This window comes from Trichechus manatus, unplaced genomic scaffold, assembly GCF_000243295.1.
Source record: "Trichechus manatus latirostris isolate Lorelei unplaced genomic scaffold, TriManLat1.0 scaffold00070, whole genome shotgun sequence".
In the NCBI taxonomy this organism is placed as follows: domain Eukaryota; kingdom Metazoa; phylum Chordata; class Mammalia; order Sirenia; family Trichechidae; genus Trichechus; species Trichechus manatus.
Window position 1 is genome coordinate 263,635 of NW_004444006.1, and position 14,070 is coordinate 277,704.

The 14,070-nt window shown below is 38.0% G+C and overlaps 1 protein-coding gene and 1 pseudogene across 1 annotated transcript; one reads left to right on the forward strand and one right to left on the reverse strand.

Moving 5' to 3' along the window:
* Positions 1–2,366: 2,366 nt before the first annotated feature.
* Positions 2,367–3,312, forward strand: LOC101350468 (serine/threonine/tyrosine-interacting protein pseudogene; annotated as a pseudogene).
* A 3,949-nt stretch (positions 3,313–7,261) lies between these two features.
* Positions 7,262–8,557, reverse strand: LOC101350725 (germ cell-less protein-like 1). The gene has a single exon (XM_012556594.1). The coding sequence runs from the start codon at positions 8,411–8,413 to the stop codon at positions 7,262–7,264; it is 1,152 nt and encodes a 383-aa protein (XP_012412048.1). The 5' UTR covers positions 8,414–8,557.
* Positions 8,558–14,070: the final 5,513 nt, after the last annotated feature.

Below are 14,070 nucleotides of genomic sequence, written 5' to 3' on the forward strand. Positions count from 1 at the left end.
AGGTCATCTTTTAGCTAAATAACAGGTTGGCTCATAAAATAAAGAATAACACCGGTGAGTAATGAGCTTCTTTAAGAAAAATCATCTATAGGAGACCAAATGGTCAAAAACAACTCTAAAGTGAAGATGAGAAGGTGAGGGCGGAAGGAAAACTGGAGTACTGGAAATGATATGACCAGAACAGAATGAATGAGAATAATGACACATTGTGAAAAACGTAACCAGTATCACTGAATAATTTGTGTAGAGATTGTTAAATGGGAACCAATCTGCTGTGTAAACGTTCACCTTAAACACAATAAAATATTAACTAAAAAAAGAAAGAAATACAGAGACAGATGGATTGAAATATAGAGATAGAGACAGTAAGATATAGCCAGAAGATAAAGAGATACACAGATAGAGAGAGACAGACAGACAGGCAGAGATAGACGGGGAAAGACAAAGGCAGAAAGAGGAAGAGACACACAAAAAGAGAAAGAGAGACAAACAGAGAGAAATATAGATACAGACAGACATAGAAGGAACAGAGACAGAAAAACTTGAGACAGACAGCCATAAACAGAAAGAGACAATAAGACAGAGACAGAGTGACAAAGATAGACTGAGATAGAGACAGACAAAGGTAGAGACAGACAGGCATACAGAGATAGGGATGCAGAGGGAGAGAGACAGAGACAGACAGAAAAAGAGAATAGAGACTAGCAGAAACAGAGGCAGACAGAGATAGGTATACAGACAGGAAAAGACAGAGAGAGATAAATTCTCATATTTGTTAAAGACTGCATTGCGTATCATAGAGGTACATCTCCTTTGGTGTGGCGTTTAGTTTGCTCTCATTTAGTTTGTTCTGTGTAGCATTATCATGACTATGCATCTTGCCCTGCTTTCTCATTTCTTTATTGAGATGCTGTAAAACAAAGTGAGTGTTAATGTGGGCAGCTTTCCCTGCTCAGCCTTAGCAGTCCAAAAAGTTTAAAAGTGAAAAAATAAATATATATTGTATACATGACCTAAGCTGGCAAATGACAACAGCCCGCATTTGTGAAAGTTTAATTGAGTGTATTTCAGCGATCACTATTTGTACTTTATGGAACATCTTTCTACTGTAAACAGAAAAAGACAATTTAAAGATGTAAGCTAATTGGGTAGGAAAACAAAAACAGATCTTTCAGTCAATGTGCATTTTTAGCTATGAAGTCTAAATTTCACAAGTGAGGATGCCTCTTTTTTGATGAAATGATATCCTAGCATTCAGATCGGGAAAAAAAATTAATTTCAAATTGCTTAGATAGTTTATATAAAGGAATTGAAATTATAAAAAAAACAAAACCCCAAAACAAAACAAACTTAGTTTTACCCATCTACTGAACCATCACTTACTCTTCTTCCAACTTTAGTAATTTAAAAAAAAATTAAATGAAATGAAGTTTGAGATTTATAGTTGGTTAGATATACAGAGTATAAGGAAACACAGAGGCTGTGGTAAGATAGGAAGAAAAATGCACAGCTAAGGGCAAACATCAAAGGGTACAACAGTAGCTTCCTGATTGAGCCAGTTTATAAAATGCAATTATGTCTGTCAAGACTTCACTGGATGACAAAGGATAAAATTGTGGAGAGAAATATAAACTGACAGGAAAATTCTAGTTTCAACTAAGGAAAATATTAAATTTGTTGATTGTTTATAATGCATTTGTTCATCTTGTATTAGTTCTTTTACACTCTATCCAAGTATGTATTTATTATTTGTACGGATTCATAAAAAGATTTCTCAATTCTTTGACAATATTAACCACGAAAATCACTCAATGAAATGAAAAGAAGTAGGGCATTTGGGAGAGGGTGGAAATGGTGGCAGTAGTCAAATTAGTAGTAATCAGAAGCCAACATATTCAAATCTTGACTAGTGTACCTCTCCTTTTTGACCAAAAAACCACTTTCCTACCTTAATCTTTTGATTAATAGCTTGGAATTCCATCCTTTGACCCCATTTCCAGATGCCATGTAATTCCCATTATAAATCAAAGCATTACATTACAGATGTCCTGCCCTTAAGTGAGAAAGTCCAAATACAATTTGAAAATAACTATTTCTGAACAGCAAAGACCATCAACGTACTTTAAAAGTACTTTCTGGCACATAAATAATTCATGACAGTATGCCACAAAAAACCTACACTTAGAATCAAACTGCTTCCTTCTACCCTACCCTCACTACAGGCTGAGTATAAAATTTGAAAGGTCTGTCTAAGGTTAAAATGCTAGGAAAATTCAAGTAATGTTCAATTAACTTTACATTGTTCTTAGGTTGAAGAACAATCAAAAAGAATATCCTAGACACTGGGGGAGGGAGACGGCAGCAGCATGGCGGCTGGGTACCCATCGCCCTACTCTTTCCTAGCTGTCGTCCCCGCCGCTGCCGAGGTCACCGGACCCTTTAGTCTGCGAGTGTTAGTTGTAAGCTCGCCACCCACACACTAGTCGTCTGGTCCACTGGCTCTTCTTTTGCCGCCACTACCAGCCGGAGCGTCAGGTCGGCCGGGTAACTTGCCCTCCCACCGACCCACCAGCCCACGGGCCAGGACCATAGAGGACATGAAGCTGGAGTTCCCCTCCCTCCCAAAACGCAAAGACGACACCGAAGAGTGGTCCTATCCTATGAGAGGAGAGATGCAGGAAATTTTACCTGGATTGTGTTTAGGTCCATATTCTTCTGCTATGAAAAGCAAGCTACCTATACTACAGAAACATGGAATAACACACATAATATGCATAAGACAAAATATTGAAGCAAACTTTATTAAACCAAACTTTCAACAATTATTTAGATATTTAGTCTTGGATATTGCAGATAATCCGGTTGACGATACAACACTTTTTTTTCCCCAATGAATAGTTTATTGATGGGAGCTTGCAAACTGGAGGAAAAGTTCTTGTCCATGGAAATGCAGGGATCTCTAGGAGTGCTGCCTTTGTTATTGCATACATTATAGAAACATTTGGAATGAAGTACAGAGATGCATTTGCTTATGTTCAGGAAAGAAGATTTTGTATTAATCCTAATACTGAGTTTGTCCATCAACTTCAGGAATATGAAGCCATCTACTTAGCAAAATTAACAATACAGATGATATCATCACTGCAGATAGAAAGGTCATCTGTTCATTCTGGTACCACAGGCAGTCTGAAGAGAACACATGAAGAAGAAGAAGAGTTCGGAAGCGTGCAAGTGGGAACTGCACAGAATGGCGGACTCAAGAGCAACGTTATTGAGGATGTGAATTTCTATTTGAGAAGGAGAAAATACTAGAGGAATAATAATGTGAAATGATAAAAACCCAAGTAGTTTCTTTTCAATTATACGTTGCTTCCAGACATGTTACTCTGTAACTTGTTGAGCAACATTTTAAGAAGACTTTGGACTTCTGCAATAGATGGCACTGATGGTTTTAGTCCTTTTTTTAAAAACTTTACAGTTTTATTATAAACCAAGAATTTGGACTTGCAAAGAAGTATTATTGCAATAATGCACTTTTCATACTTGAAATTTATTTGTATGATAGAGTTATTACTTTAAACAAAATGCAAGTTGGGGGGATTTGTTTATAAAATCTGGGTAATTTGTAACAAAAAAGTTTACTAAAGTTGGCTAAAAATTCATTTTTTGTTCTATATATTATATTTTTAAAATAATTTTACAGTTCAATTTTATGATGGAGCTTCATACAGAAACATTAAATGCAGGAATCTGCTACATTTCTTTTTTAGTACCAGTCAATACCTTAATTATCCTTTTATTTTTTTGAAATCTCTTGATCCTTTATCAATAGTCTTAAATCACGGCATTAGCTAACTTCTCTTACTTTAATATGATCCAATTAATGCTTCCTTCCCTATTACCTTCCTAATTTGTTTATTCTATTTTTTAAAAAAGTTTAATGAACAAAGGAAAGTATTTTACTTTATAGTACCAGATGCTCCAAAAAAGAAAGATAATATTAAGTTTCATGCGACTTTCTGTTTGACATTCTTTTCGTAAAAGCCAAAAGTTGTATTTATTCTTTTCAGAGTCACCTAGTTTGTTTTTGTTTTTTTGTCCAAAATGGTTCTAAATAGAATATACCAGTGTAGCACCATTTTCTTTTTTTTAAATGAAGCCCAGAAAAGTGCCTTGCATCATTTTTTAAAAAAAGATAAATCCTCATGACCTCCAAATTAGTATGTAGAACAGTGAAAAATTCCTAATGTTTTTCTGTATTTTTTTCTTTTTTTAAACCATAAATTAGTTTAAACTGAAAGTATGAGGCTTGAAAACCTCAGTAAATTATTTGGAATATGGAATGTTTACTTCTGTTCATTTTCTGTTGTCTTAATGATTCTGTGAGGCTGCTCAGACAAAAGCTTTTCTTTAAAGATGCATTTATTGGGGAAAGTGATTTGTGGAAGACTTAGTGTGTTTTAAATTAACTTTATAATCAGTTCTTTAAGTTATTCCAAATGTCCCCCATAATTTGCAGTAGCAAAGTCACTTTATGGATCCTTGGTTCTCCACGTTTTTATTTATATGTATAAAAATTGTTCTAAGAAAAACATTTTTTCTATCTAGGTATGTGATGTGAGGGAGGAGAGGAGTGTTTTTAACTTTTTGTAGTTTATGACTTTAGGGTAGCACAAACAAAACTCCTTTGTATCTCTGTTTTCTCAGACCTCTCTTGAGGTGCTTTACTAATGGGAATTATTTCCATACATTCTCTTGGTATCAGGAGATACTGTACACCAAGTTACTTGCTTTCCTTTCCTCCCTATGATGTAATAATACAGTAAAAGCTTTTTTATCCAGCACAGTGAGAGAGGTGGAAATGAATTACAATGCTTTGTTAATTAAGAGTTAACTTCTGTGGTGTTCACCACCCTGAAAACAGCATATTGTTAATCCCATTGTGCTACAGTATTCTGTTGTGTAATTAGGTCATTTGGTGTAGTGGTCTAGTGGAGTGAAGATTTGCGTTGGGTGTTCAGAAATACTGGTTGGTGAAGTGTCAGATAACACAGCTTTCCTGAATATAATTCACTATTGGATAGGTCAGCAAAGTTCTGTCTTACAAGCCAAGAATCTAAGATGTTTCATTCTGCAAAGCTGCTTAAAAGAATCCTTCATAATAGTAAATTTAGATTTTAAAAATGAGGCAGTTAAGATTTTTTTCTTAATTTGTTTCTTAAATACACATAGTCTCTCTAGTAGTCTGACCAGGGGTACAGATTTTGGTTATTGATATTCATTTACAGCTGAAAATTTTCCACTTTTTCTATCCATTATAATTTTTATAATGTCACTAAAGTGCCTGCCCGGCACTGTGTATTAAAAACAGTCTCTCACAAACACTAGAAAAAGGGACTGGCTTCATCTTGGTTACAATATTAATGTGGGCATTACATAGGGTTTAGTCTTTGTTTCATATAAAACATTGCAAGTTTCCTTTTTTTTGGATCCATTCTTCCACCTACTATTCAAGTAGCTCTTCTAGTAGGTCTTCTATTCTTATATTTGGTTCCATTTCTGTGATTCCTTTTTTTCCACTAATGTTTCATGATAGAAAGTTAACTAAGATAAATTTAACCAGTCATGATCTATTTTATAGAGTATTTGAATAATGTATGTAAATCTGGGCACAGAATTTAAAGTGAAATTGTATCAAAACATAGGAAAACTGCATTACTGTCTATTTTGAAAGTATGAATAACTTAAATACTGAAATGTTCTAATTCTTAATGGCAGTATTCTTACCTTGTAATTTCAGCTAATTGGTTCATGTTAATTTTTTATTAGATGTTTAAAGAGCAGTTACTTTTGTTTATTGATATCTACTCTATGGTGGAAATGATAAACCGTGATAGCATTTGCTATCAACTCTCAACCACTTAAATTTCAGAGCAGAATATTAGTTTTGGGGGGATTTTGTGCTTCATCTGAGTTTAGAAGTAGTGTCAGAAAATGTGAAACATGTCCTTTTTAAGAAAATATAAGATTTCTAATTGTCTTATTACTATGGTAATTAAAGTGAATTAGAAATATTTAACTGCAATCTTGAATTATAAAGTTAGGATGTATACGTCGGATCTCAACTTGATGTAAAGTAAGTGAGAAGTTACCTGGTGGATTTTTTTTTTAATAACTGATTTAACCTGTAATTCCATAACAAACTTAACTTCATTTCAATATTTAAGCTCTGTGCATTCAATAGTGCTCCAATAAGGATAGGAGATACCTGTGAATTATTAAAAGATCTTAATTTTTTTGATTAGAAAAAGTAAGTTTCTAGAGTCTTTGAATGCTGGATTTTTTGTCTTACCCATCCATGTCAGCTAAAAAAAGAAAAAAAATCACTCAAAATATTCAGGTTTACATTTTAGCTTCCTTTCATAGGGAGTTGTCATACCTCACAGTTCAAAGTGTATTCTATAGATCAGTAACATTATACTGACATGTAATTGCAATTTACTATGCAGCAAAATGATTCAAGAAGAAAAATAACCTACAGTGTCTATTTACCTTTGTATAGGCAATTGCTTAATTTACTCTGCTTTTAACAAATATTTGTATTTGGATAAAATGCTTATGTGTGTATAGGAATGTCACAGTGCAAAATACTGCTAGCTTCGTCACAAAGTATTAAAATTATTTTGTGAAGATTGTTGGTTGTATTTAACTGTTGTGCCATTATACCTCAAAAAAAAAAAAAAAAAAAGAATATCCTCAGTCTGGGTGGGTTTACATGATGAGAATGAAACTGGTGGTGGTCAGCTCTAAATATATCAATCAAAAGAGTTCAAAGTATTTTTAATATTCATTTAATCAAACTATAGTACAGGTTTTTTTTTTTTTTTTTTAAATAGGTATACTAAGCGTAGTAGAGCACGTAGGCTTGAAGTTTCTAATTCAATCAGTCTGTGTCTTCTCAGAAATGATGGAGGGGTGTGGCAAAGGATGGTAAACCAGGAGGACAGGTTGCCACTTTTAACCATAGGATTGAGTTCTGGAGGCGTTTTAGGGGCTTTAAAACTTGTTCTCTTCATATGTGCTGTAAACAGTTTCAAGTGTTATGGGTTACAATTCAAGGAGGCCTCTGAAAGAGCTAGCCACCCGAGATGGGCAAGGCTTGTTGGTCCCACAGCCAGCGGCCGGCATCAGGAGCATGCTGCCTGCCCTTGTTTCCCAGGGAAGAGCTAGCTGTCCAGATCTCTAGATTTTGCCTGGGTCTTCAGTCTGGGCAGCGTCCCTCTCGAGGGAGGTACAGAAAGTTACAGGCCACATATATGGGGAAAATCACATCTTGGTCCTCCAGGTTCACGACCTCTAGCTCTTGATCCTTTCTCAAGGAAAGCATCTGGTATTCAGTGTCCTTCCTGAAAATGGCTCTTCCAGCCCTGTCCAAAGAGGTCAGGCGCAGGCGGAACGCGACCTTTCTTTGCCAGAGTAAGCTGACTCCGAGGCCACAAGACTTGTTCAGGGCACTGCGCCGGAAAATGATGCGTCGGTTAGTGTAGCACACCACTAGGTCCCAGCCGAAGTTGAAGCCCGCCCACCTCCAGCTGCACTGCTCGTCTCTGCGGAGCTGGCCGCCACATCTCATGCTGTTCCTCTCAAGATCAGACACACACACGTTCATGGGCCCCAGATCTCTTGTCTGCTCAGCTCGGAGCAGAGCTAGCCACTGCTCTTTATACACTGGGGTCAGCCATGCAGCAGGGATCAGTGAGTCCTGGTCGATGACTCGAGCAGAAGGCAGGTCACAGATTATGTAGGCAAGCCGCAGCTGCCGGAAGACCGGCACGAAGGCTGTGCCCTGCTCCGTCTCCAGAAAAGGGGCCCCATCCGCCTCCCTCCTGTGCCTGGCGAACCACACGTCAGCGTCGGACAATAGAGTTCTGCTGGGGCCCCTCCACGCTGGCTGCAGCTGCAGGAACATCCATTTTTTCAGGGTGGTGTACACGTCCATCTCCACCTCAATCACCAAGAGCTCTGAAGAGGCGACGAGTTCTTTCATGAGATCCCTGCTGACATCTCGCAATAACTCTTCACTACACTGGGTCATCAGGTTGTCCAGCAGCCACTGGAGGCACATGGTCCTGACACTTTGGAGCCCGTAGCTCTCGGCAGAGTAGTAGTAGCCACACACGGTCTGGGCGCCAACCGTTTCCTTCATTACCTCCTCGCACTGCTGAATCAGCTCATCCAGCTGCAGCATGCTGGCTGTGGCCAGGATAGCAATGACTCGGCTGGGCGGGATGAACACAACCTCACGGTACAGTGAGCCGAAAGCCTCGTGCAGGGCATCCCGATCGATGTTCTCGTCAGGCATCTGCAGCTCTATCGTGTTCATGGTTGTCTCCCGCCAGGCGCCGCTAAACATACTTGCGAAGTAACCGGACCGGCACAAATAGACTCTATGCAAGTTCCACTCCTCCCCCAATGCACGGATCTGCACGTCGCTGCCCTCTCCCCCCAGGAAGAGCGCCTCATAAACTGACTCGGACCTGTCCTTCGTGCGCTTCCGCCTGGGGGCTTTCTCTAGAGGCCCTGCTGGGCCTATCTTCCGTTTGCGGCCACCCTGACTGGTGGTGGGCTCAGCCTCTTCCAAACCCTCCTCTTCGCCTTCCAGTAGTACTGCTGCTTCTGCTGCTTCCTCCTCTTCCACAACTGCTCCCGGCTCTTCTGGGGCGCGCCCCACGCTGCGCCACAGCAACCTGCTGCTCAGCGCGCCCATGATCCCTACCTCAAGGGCGCGACAGACACTCTTCCTAGCCAGGCGCGACTATCCCAGCACTGGTTCAGCCCAGAGGGCTGCTGGGAACAGTTGACGTCCAGCCTCACGTCACCACGGCCGCCGCGCGAAGGGCAGACAATAAGAGAGGACCTCACTGCGCACCATTCTCTTCAGAGTTGCTTTCTCAGAGGCTCCCTTCGCAGATCGATGGGGTCACACCTTCTGTGAATTTCTTCCACTGCTTTCAAGAACACAATTTGCACTTCCTCCTCTAAAATAGAGATCATTCCTTTTTGGTGAATTAGATCTTGATCCCAGCTTCATTCTTTAGGGACCTTGTTTTCCTTTACTAACTTTTAAGACTTCTTCATCACTTTAAGCTCTAAAACCATTTTCTGTGATAGAGGTGGTAATTTTTGTCCCAAACTATGTTTTGCTTTTGAACTTTTTGTTTTTAGTATTGTCAGTTATAGAGACATTTTCAACTCTCTCCATGTTTGTGTCCAAATCAGCTGCTTTTAGGCTCATGGCTCCTTTCTCTACAAACACCCTACTTTTTAGCTTTGGGGGAGATCTTAAGATCCTAGAATATCCTTTAGCTTTATTTATGTTTTGTTGTTGTTTGCTTTTCTGCTTTTCCTCCATTTGTTTGCATATCTTGCATCCTCTGCCTGTAGCACCTTTCCTTGTTATCTCACTAGCCAAACTCCAACCCATTCCTCAAGATCTGAGATCTGCCTCAAAGTTTGCCTGTCTTTACACATCCAAGATGGAGATACCTCCTTTGTCAAAGGTACTCCAATTTGATCTTGATCAAACCTTCTATGCAGATGGTAGCAGTTTTTGTTGTTGTTGTTGCATGTAATTTTCCTTGCTATATTTTCAGTGCTTGAGGCAAGGACTGTAAGTTACTTGACACTGGATCACCAACACCAGGCACCAGACCTAGCACATAACAGACTTGCAATAAAAAATAAATTAAAAGTTGAGGAATGGATGAAATAGTTTTCCACTTTTGAGAAAATGAAAAATATGAAACACTGCAGGGAAAAAATGTAATAGTCTAAACAAATGGCATGTTGCAGAGGGGGTCTGGTTGGGAAAGTAAGTGCAATGATGAGGAAAGAAAAACATTTCTCTGAACCAGTAATGTATGATTTATTGAAGAGAGGCAAGTATTAACTGTTAAAGGATCAAAAAATTGGATTTTTATTACTCAGAGAAACCCTGGACACTGAAAAATCTCTTAAGTCATTTACCCCTGCCTAAACCAGAATGTTCCTCAAAGTGTATATTGTAGTTGTACATTATATTAAATTTAAAATGTTCTCTGTTATGGGGCTTTGCAGAGTTGTTGGTCAAAAGGGTCTAAATAAATACTAAAATAGCAAAGCAGTTGACAGTGTAGAAAAGGGAGTAGAGAGAAGGGCGACTTTAGTACTTAAGGCCTCAGTCTCAAAAGCTTATCCCCACCTAAATAGATAAAGGGTTATTCCCAACAGGGTCTACACTGAAGACAAATGAGGGACTCTGTGATTGCGCTGAATCTAAGTTAGTGATGAGAAGAACTATACTTACTCAAGAAGAAACTGCTCTGGTCAAAAAAATAAGGAAGAAAATTCAGATGAAGCATAGACTGTATTCCTTGACAGAATATAATCAAACGTGGGCTTGTGGTAGGTGATGTGGAAGGTTTAAAGAAGCAAGTATTTTATCTGGTTTGGAGGCAGTCAGGAAGTGAGGATAATAGAGGATAATATTATGAGTGTATTTTTAAAAAAAACCTTATGCATAAGAAGGACGGATTAGAGTGAATCTAAACCTGTAATTAATAAAAAATAAATAAACAAAAATATTAACTACAATAAGGGTATATCATGGGATGTACAGTGACTTTGTTTTTGTCTGTGCTTATAAGAATATATTAAGTGGCCTTGTTTTGTCTCACTTTATCGTGGTCTCAGAGTGACCTTGAAGCTGGTATTCTGTGAGATTGTTTTTATATACAATGGGAGACTAACATGACCTAGCTGCAAATGCCAGGCTAGCTTCTAAGAACACTGAGGCTTAGCTGTGAGCCACACGTCAGTTCCCAGAAGTCAAGAGATTTTTTTTCCAGCACCCATAACCCCTTTAGCTAAGGAAAGATGAAGTTTGGCCGTAAGACACTGATCCATGTTATTAAGATTTTCACCATTGCTGAGATTTTTCTGATCAGGAGTTTGTTTAGAGAAGGTAAACAAAGGCACGTACTTTCCCAACCAGACCCTCTGCAACATGCCATTTGTTTAGACTATTACACTTTTCCCTGCAGTATTTCATGTTCTTCATTTTCTCAAAAGTGGAAAACTATTTCATTCATTCCTCAACTTTTATTTTTTATTACAAGTCTGTTATGTGCTAGGTCTGTTGCCTGGTGTTGGTAATCCGGTGTCAAGTAAGTTACAGTCCTTGCCTCAAGCACTGAAAATATAGCAAGGAAAATTACATGATGTTGGACATGGGTTTGTCTCTCTTGATCCCTTTGTTGCAGGATACATTGTTCGTTGAATCCTCTGATGTGACACTGTGTAATAGCATTTAAGACTCTGGATAAGATGCATTAGCCAACTGCGGTACAAGTAATTGAAGTCAGCCAGCAGACTAGATTATATAACCCAGACAATTAATTAATCCAGCTGGGTCTGTTTTAGAGTCAAAGACAAGTTTGGGGCCATCTTTGCCAGTTGTATTATCCCTAATGTAGAAATTGTAGCTCACTAGCATATATGAAATGGAAGTTGGTTATTTCTTCTGGGAGTGTTTCAAATAAACCAGCTTGCAGGTTTTCAAATAGATTTTTCTCCAGGGAAACATGATTCGCTGGAGGGATTAGTTTTAGATATCTGAAAATCTTTTAATAATTATCCTGAATACACAGGATAAGTTAGCATGTAGTATGCATGTGTAAGCCTAAGGTTTATATAGGAAGTAGTACCCTAGTGTGCCACAGATTGTATTGGGAGTATGTTGTTGTTGGTGTTGTTAGTTGTCGTCAAGTCAATTCGGACTCATGGTGACCCCATGTGGCAGAGTAGAGCTACTCCATAAGATTTTCTTGGCTATGACCTTTCAGAAGCACATCGCCAGGCCTGTCTTCTGAGATGCCTCTGGGTGGGTTCAAACTGCCAACCTTTTGGCTGGTAGTGGAGCGCTTAACCGTTTGTGCCTCCAGGGACTCCTTATGGGCAATATAAGTATCACTTCTGTATCACAACAAGAGAAAACAAATTTTGTGTTCCTCAAGATGGACAGAGTAATCAATTTTACAAAGAGGTCTGACTATGGGGAACAAACTGAATACCATGAACAAACTATCAGGGCCAGGGTAGCACCAATATATGTGCCTACTCCTAGTTGACTATGCCTGGCTGATGGGGTTGTAATGACCTCACCAGATGTATTTTGTTGATGTGAGGTCAATATCCAATTTTTGTAAGACTGAAGTTTGGAATTCATGATGTAGGGGGGAAATAAGTATCGGAAGTGGCCTGCAAAACTAAATTTACCTTCAGAAGTGTTTAAAGGAATAGCAATTTTTCTGTTTTCTTCTCCTGTTTGATTTTTTTTTTTTTTTTTTTTGTCAGCAGGATCAGGTAGGGAATGTCAGATCTAGCATTTTTTTTTCCTTAGTTGGCATAGGGGACTATAGAGGGTCAAAATGATAGGATTTATAAGGGATATCATATTAGCATTCTAGACTACATCAAAATGTAATAATAGGTAAAATTAGTAGTAGAGTAAAGGGGCAGAAAAAGATGTTGGAGAATCAGAAAATTAATCTTGCTCTGTTATCTTGGGAGGAAACTGTCTACTTCTGAAGTCAGCGGCTTCTGGAAGATTGCTGATAACCCTCAGTCTAAGGTTTCCAGATGGAGTGAATATCCAGTAGTCAGGAGGATGTGATCAAAAACATGAATCCAAGGATCAGCACCTTGGAGTTTTACTAATGTTAGTTGTTAACAGTTCCTGAGAACATCTTTATGGAGGTGTAAGAGCAGATTTTTCTGATGCCTGTTTCAGAAGACCAAATCTCCAGGATGCAGATCATGTAAAGGCTATTTAGGCCAGTGTTTTGGAAATGCAGTTCATACCTGTGTGATAAAGCTGGGGGCAGCATATGAGTATTTTGAAGTTATTGATCATATCAGCTTGTAATGGGATAGAATCTAAAATTGGGGATGATGTTCCAAAACGTACCGGGTGGCCTGTTATTATTAAGTACATAAACTGTGGGTCCCAGGTGGTGTTGACCTTATAAACACTATAGCTAATGGTAACACTTAAGGTGATGGCAGAGTTTCCAGGAGCTTTGCTAATTTTAGCTTTAGGATTCCATATTTATCATGGATTAAATTCGTGTTATTGACTGTCTATTTCTACTTAATCTAATTTTGGTAGATTTAGAAAATAGTTTATTTCATCTAAGTTTTCAGATTGTACTTAATAGTGTGCTACTTGAAAAAAAAATCCATTATATCTGCAGTCGTGACCTCTCTTTTATTTCAAACATCTGACATTTGTGCACGCTCTCTCTCAATAACTCTTGCTGGACATTTATCTATTTCATTTCTATTTCCAAATAAACAGGGTTTGGTTTGGTTGAAATTCTTTATGGATTTTTGTTTTCTATTTATTTAATTTTGATAAATATTCCCTTTTTCCACATTCTTGCACTTATTCTGTTATTCTAATTTCATATTTTGGTTGCCTAGCTTATTAATGTGTGGTCTTTCTTCTTTTCTGACATAAGCATTTGGTGCTATAAATGTCCCTCAAAGTACCACTTTGGTGTATTCCACAAGACTATATGCACTGTTTTCATTATCATTTGGTTTCAATATTTCTTAATTTCCATTATGATTGACAATCACAATTCATCACTTGTTGATCAAATTTTTCACTGGATTTGGATTGTACTTTAAAATCTCCCACCCTAAGAGTGTTGTTTAAGTATTCCTTTGGTTATTAATTTATAACACAATTATATTGTGTTCAGAGAGCATGGTTTACATCCTAATGACTCTTTGATATTTGCTGACATATATTTGTGCCAGGCATATGATCAGTTTTTCTAACTCTTCGATCTGTGCTTCAAAATAATATCCATTCTCTAATTTCTTGGTTTATTATTCTGTATATGCCCACTAGATCAAGTTTTTAATAGGATTACTTAAATCATCCTCTTTGTTGAATTGTCAATGTCAGGGAATTTTTAGTAATATATATTTATGTGTGTGTGTGTATATGTATATATATATATA

Coding starts and splice junctions, on each gene's coding strand:
- LOC101350725 (XM_012556594.1), bottom strand. CDS start 8,413: ATGTTTAGCGGCGCCTGGCGGGAGACAACCATGAACACGATAGAGCTG.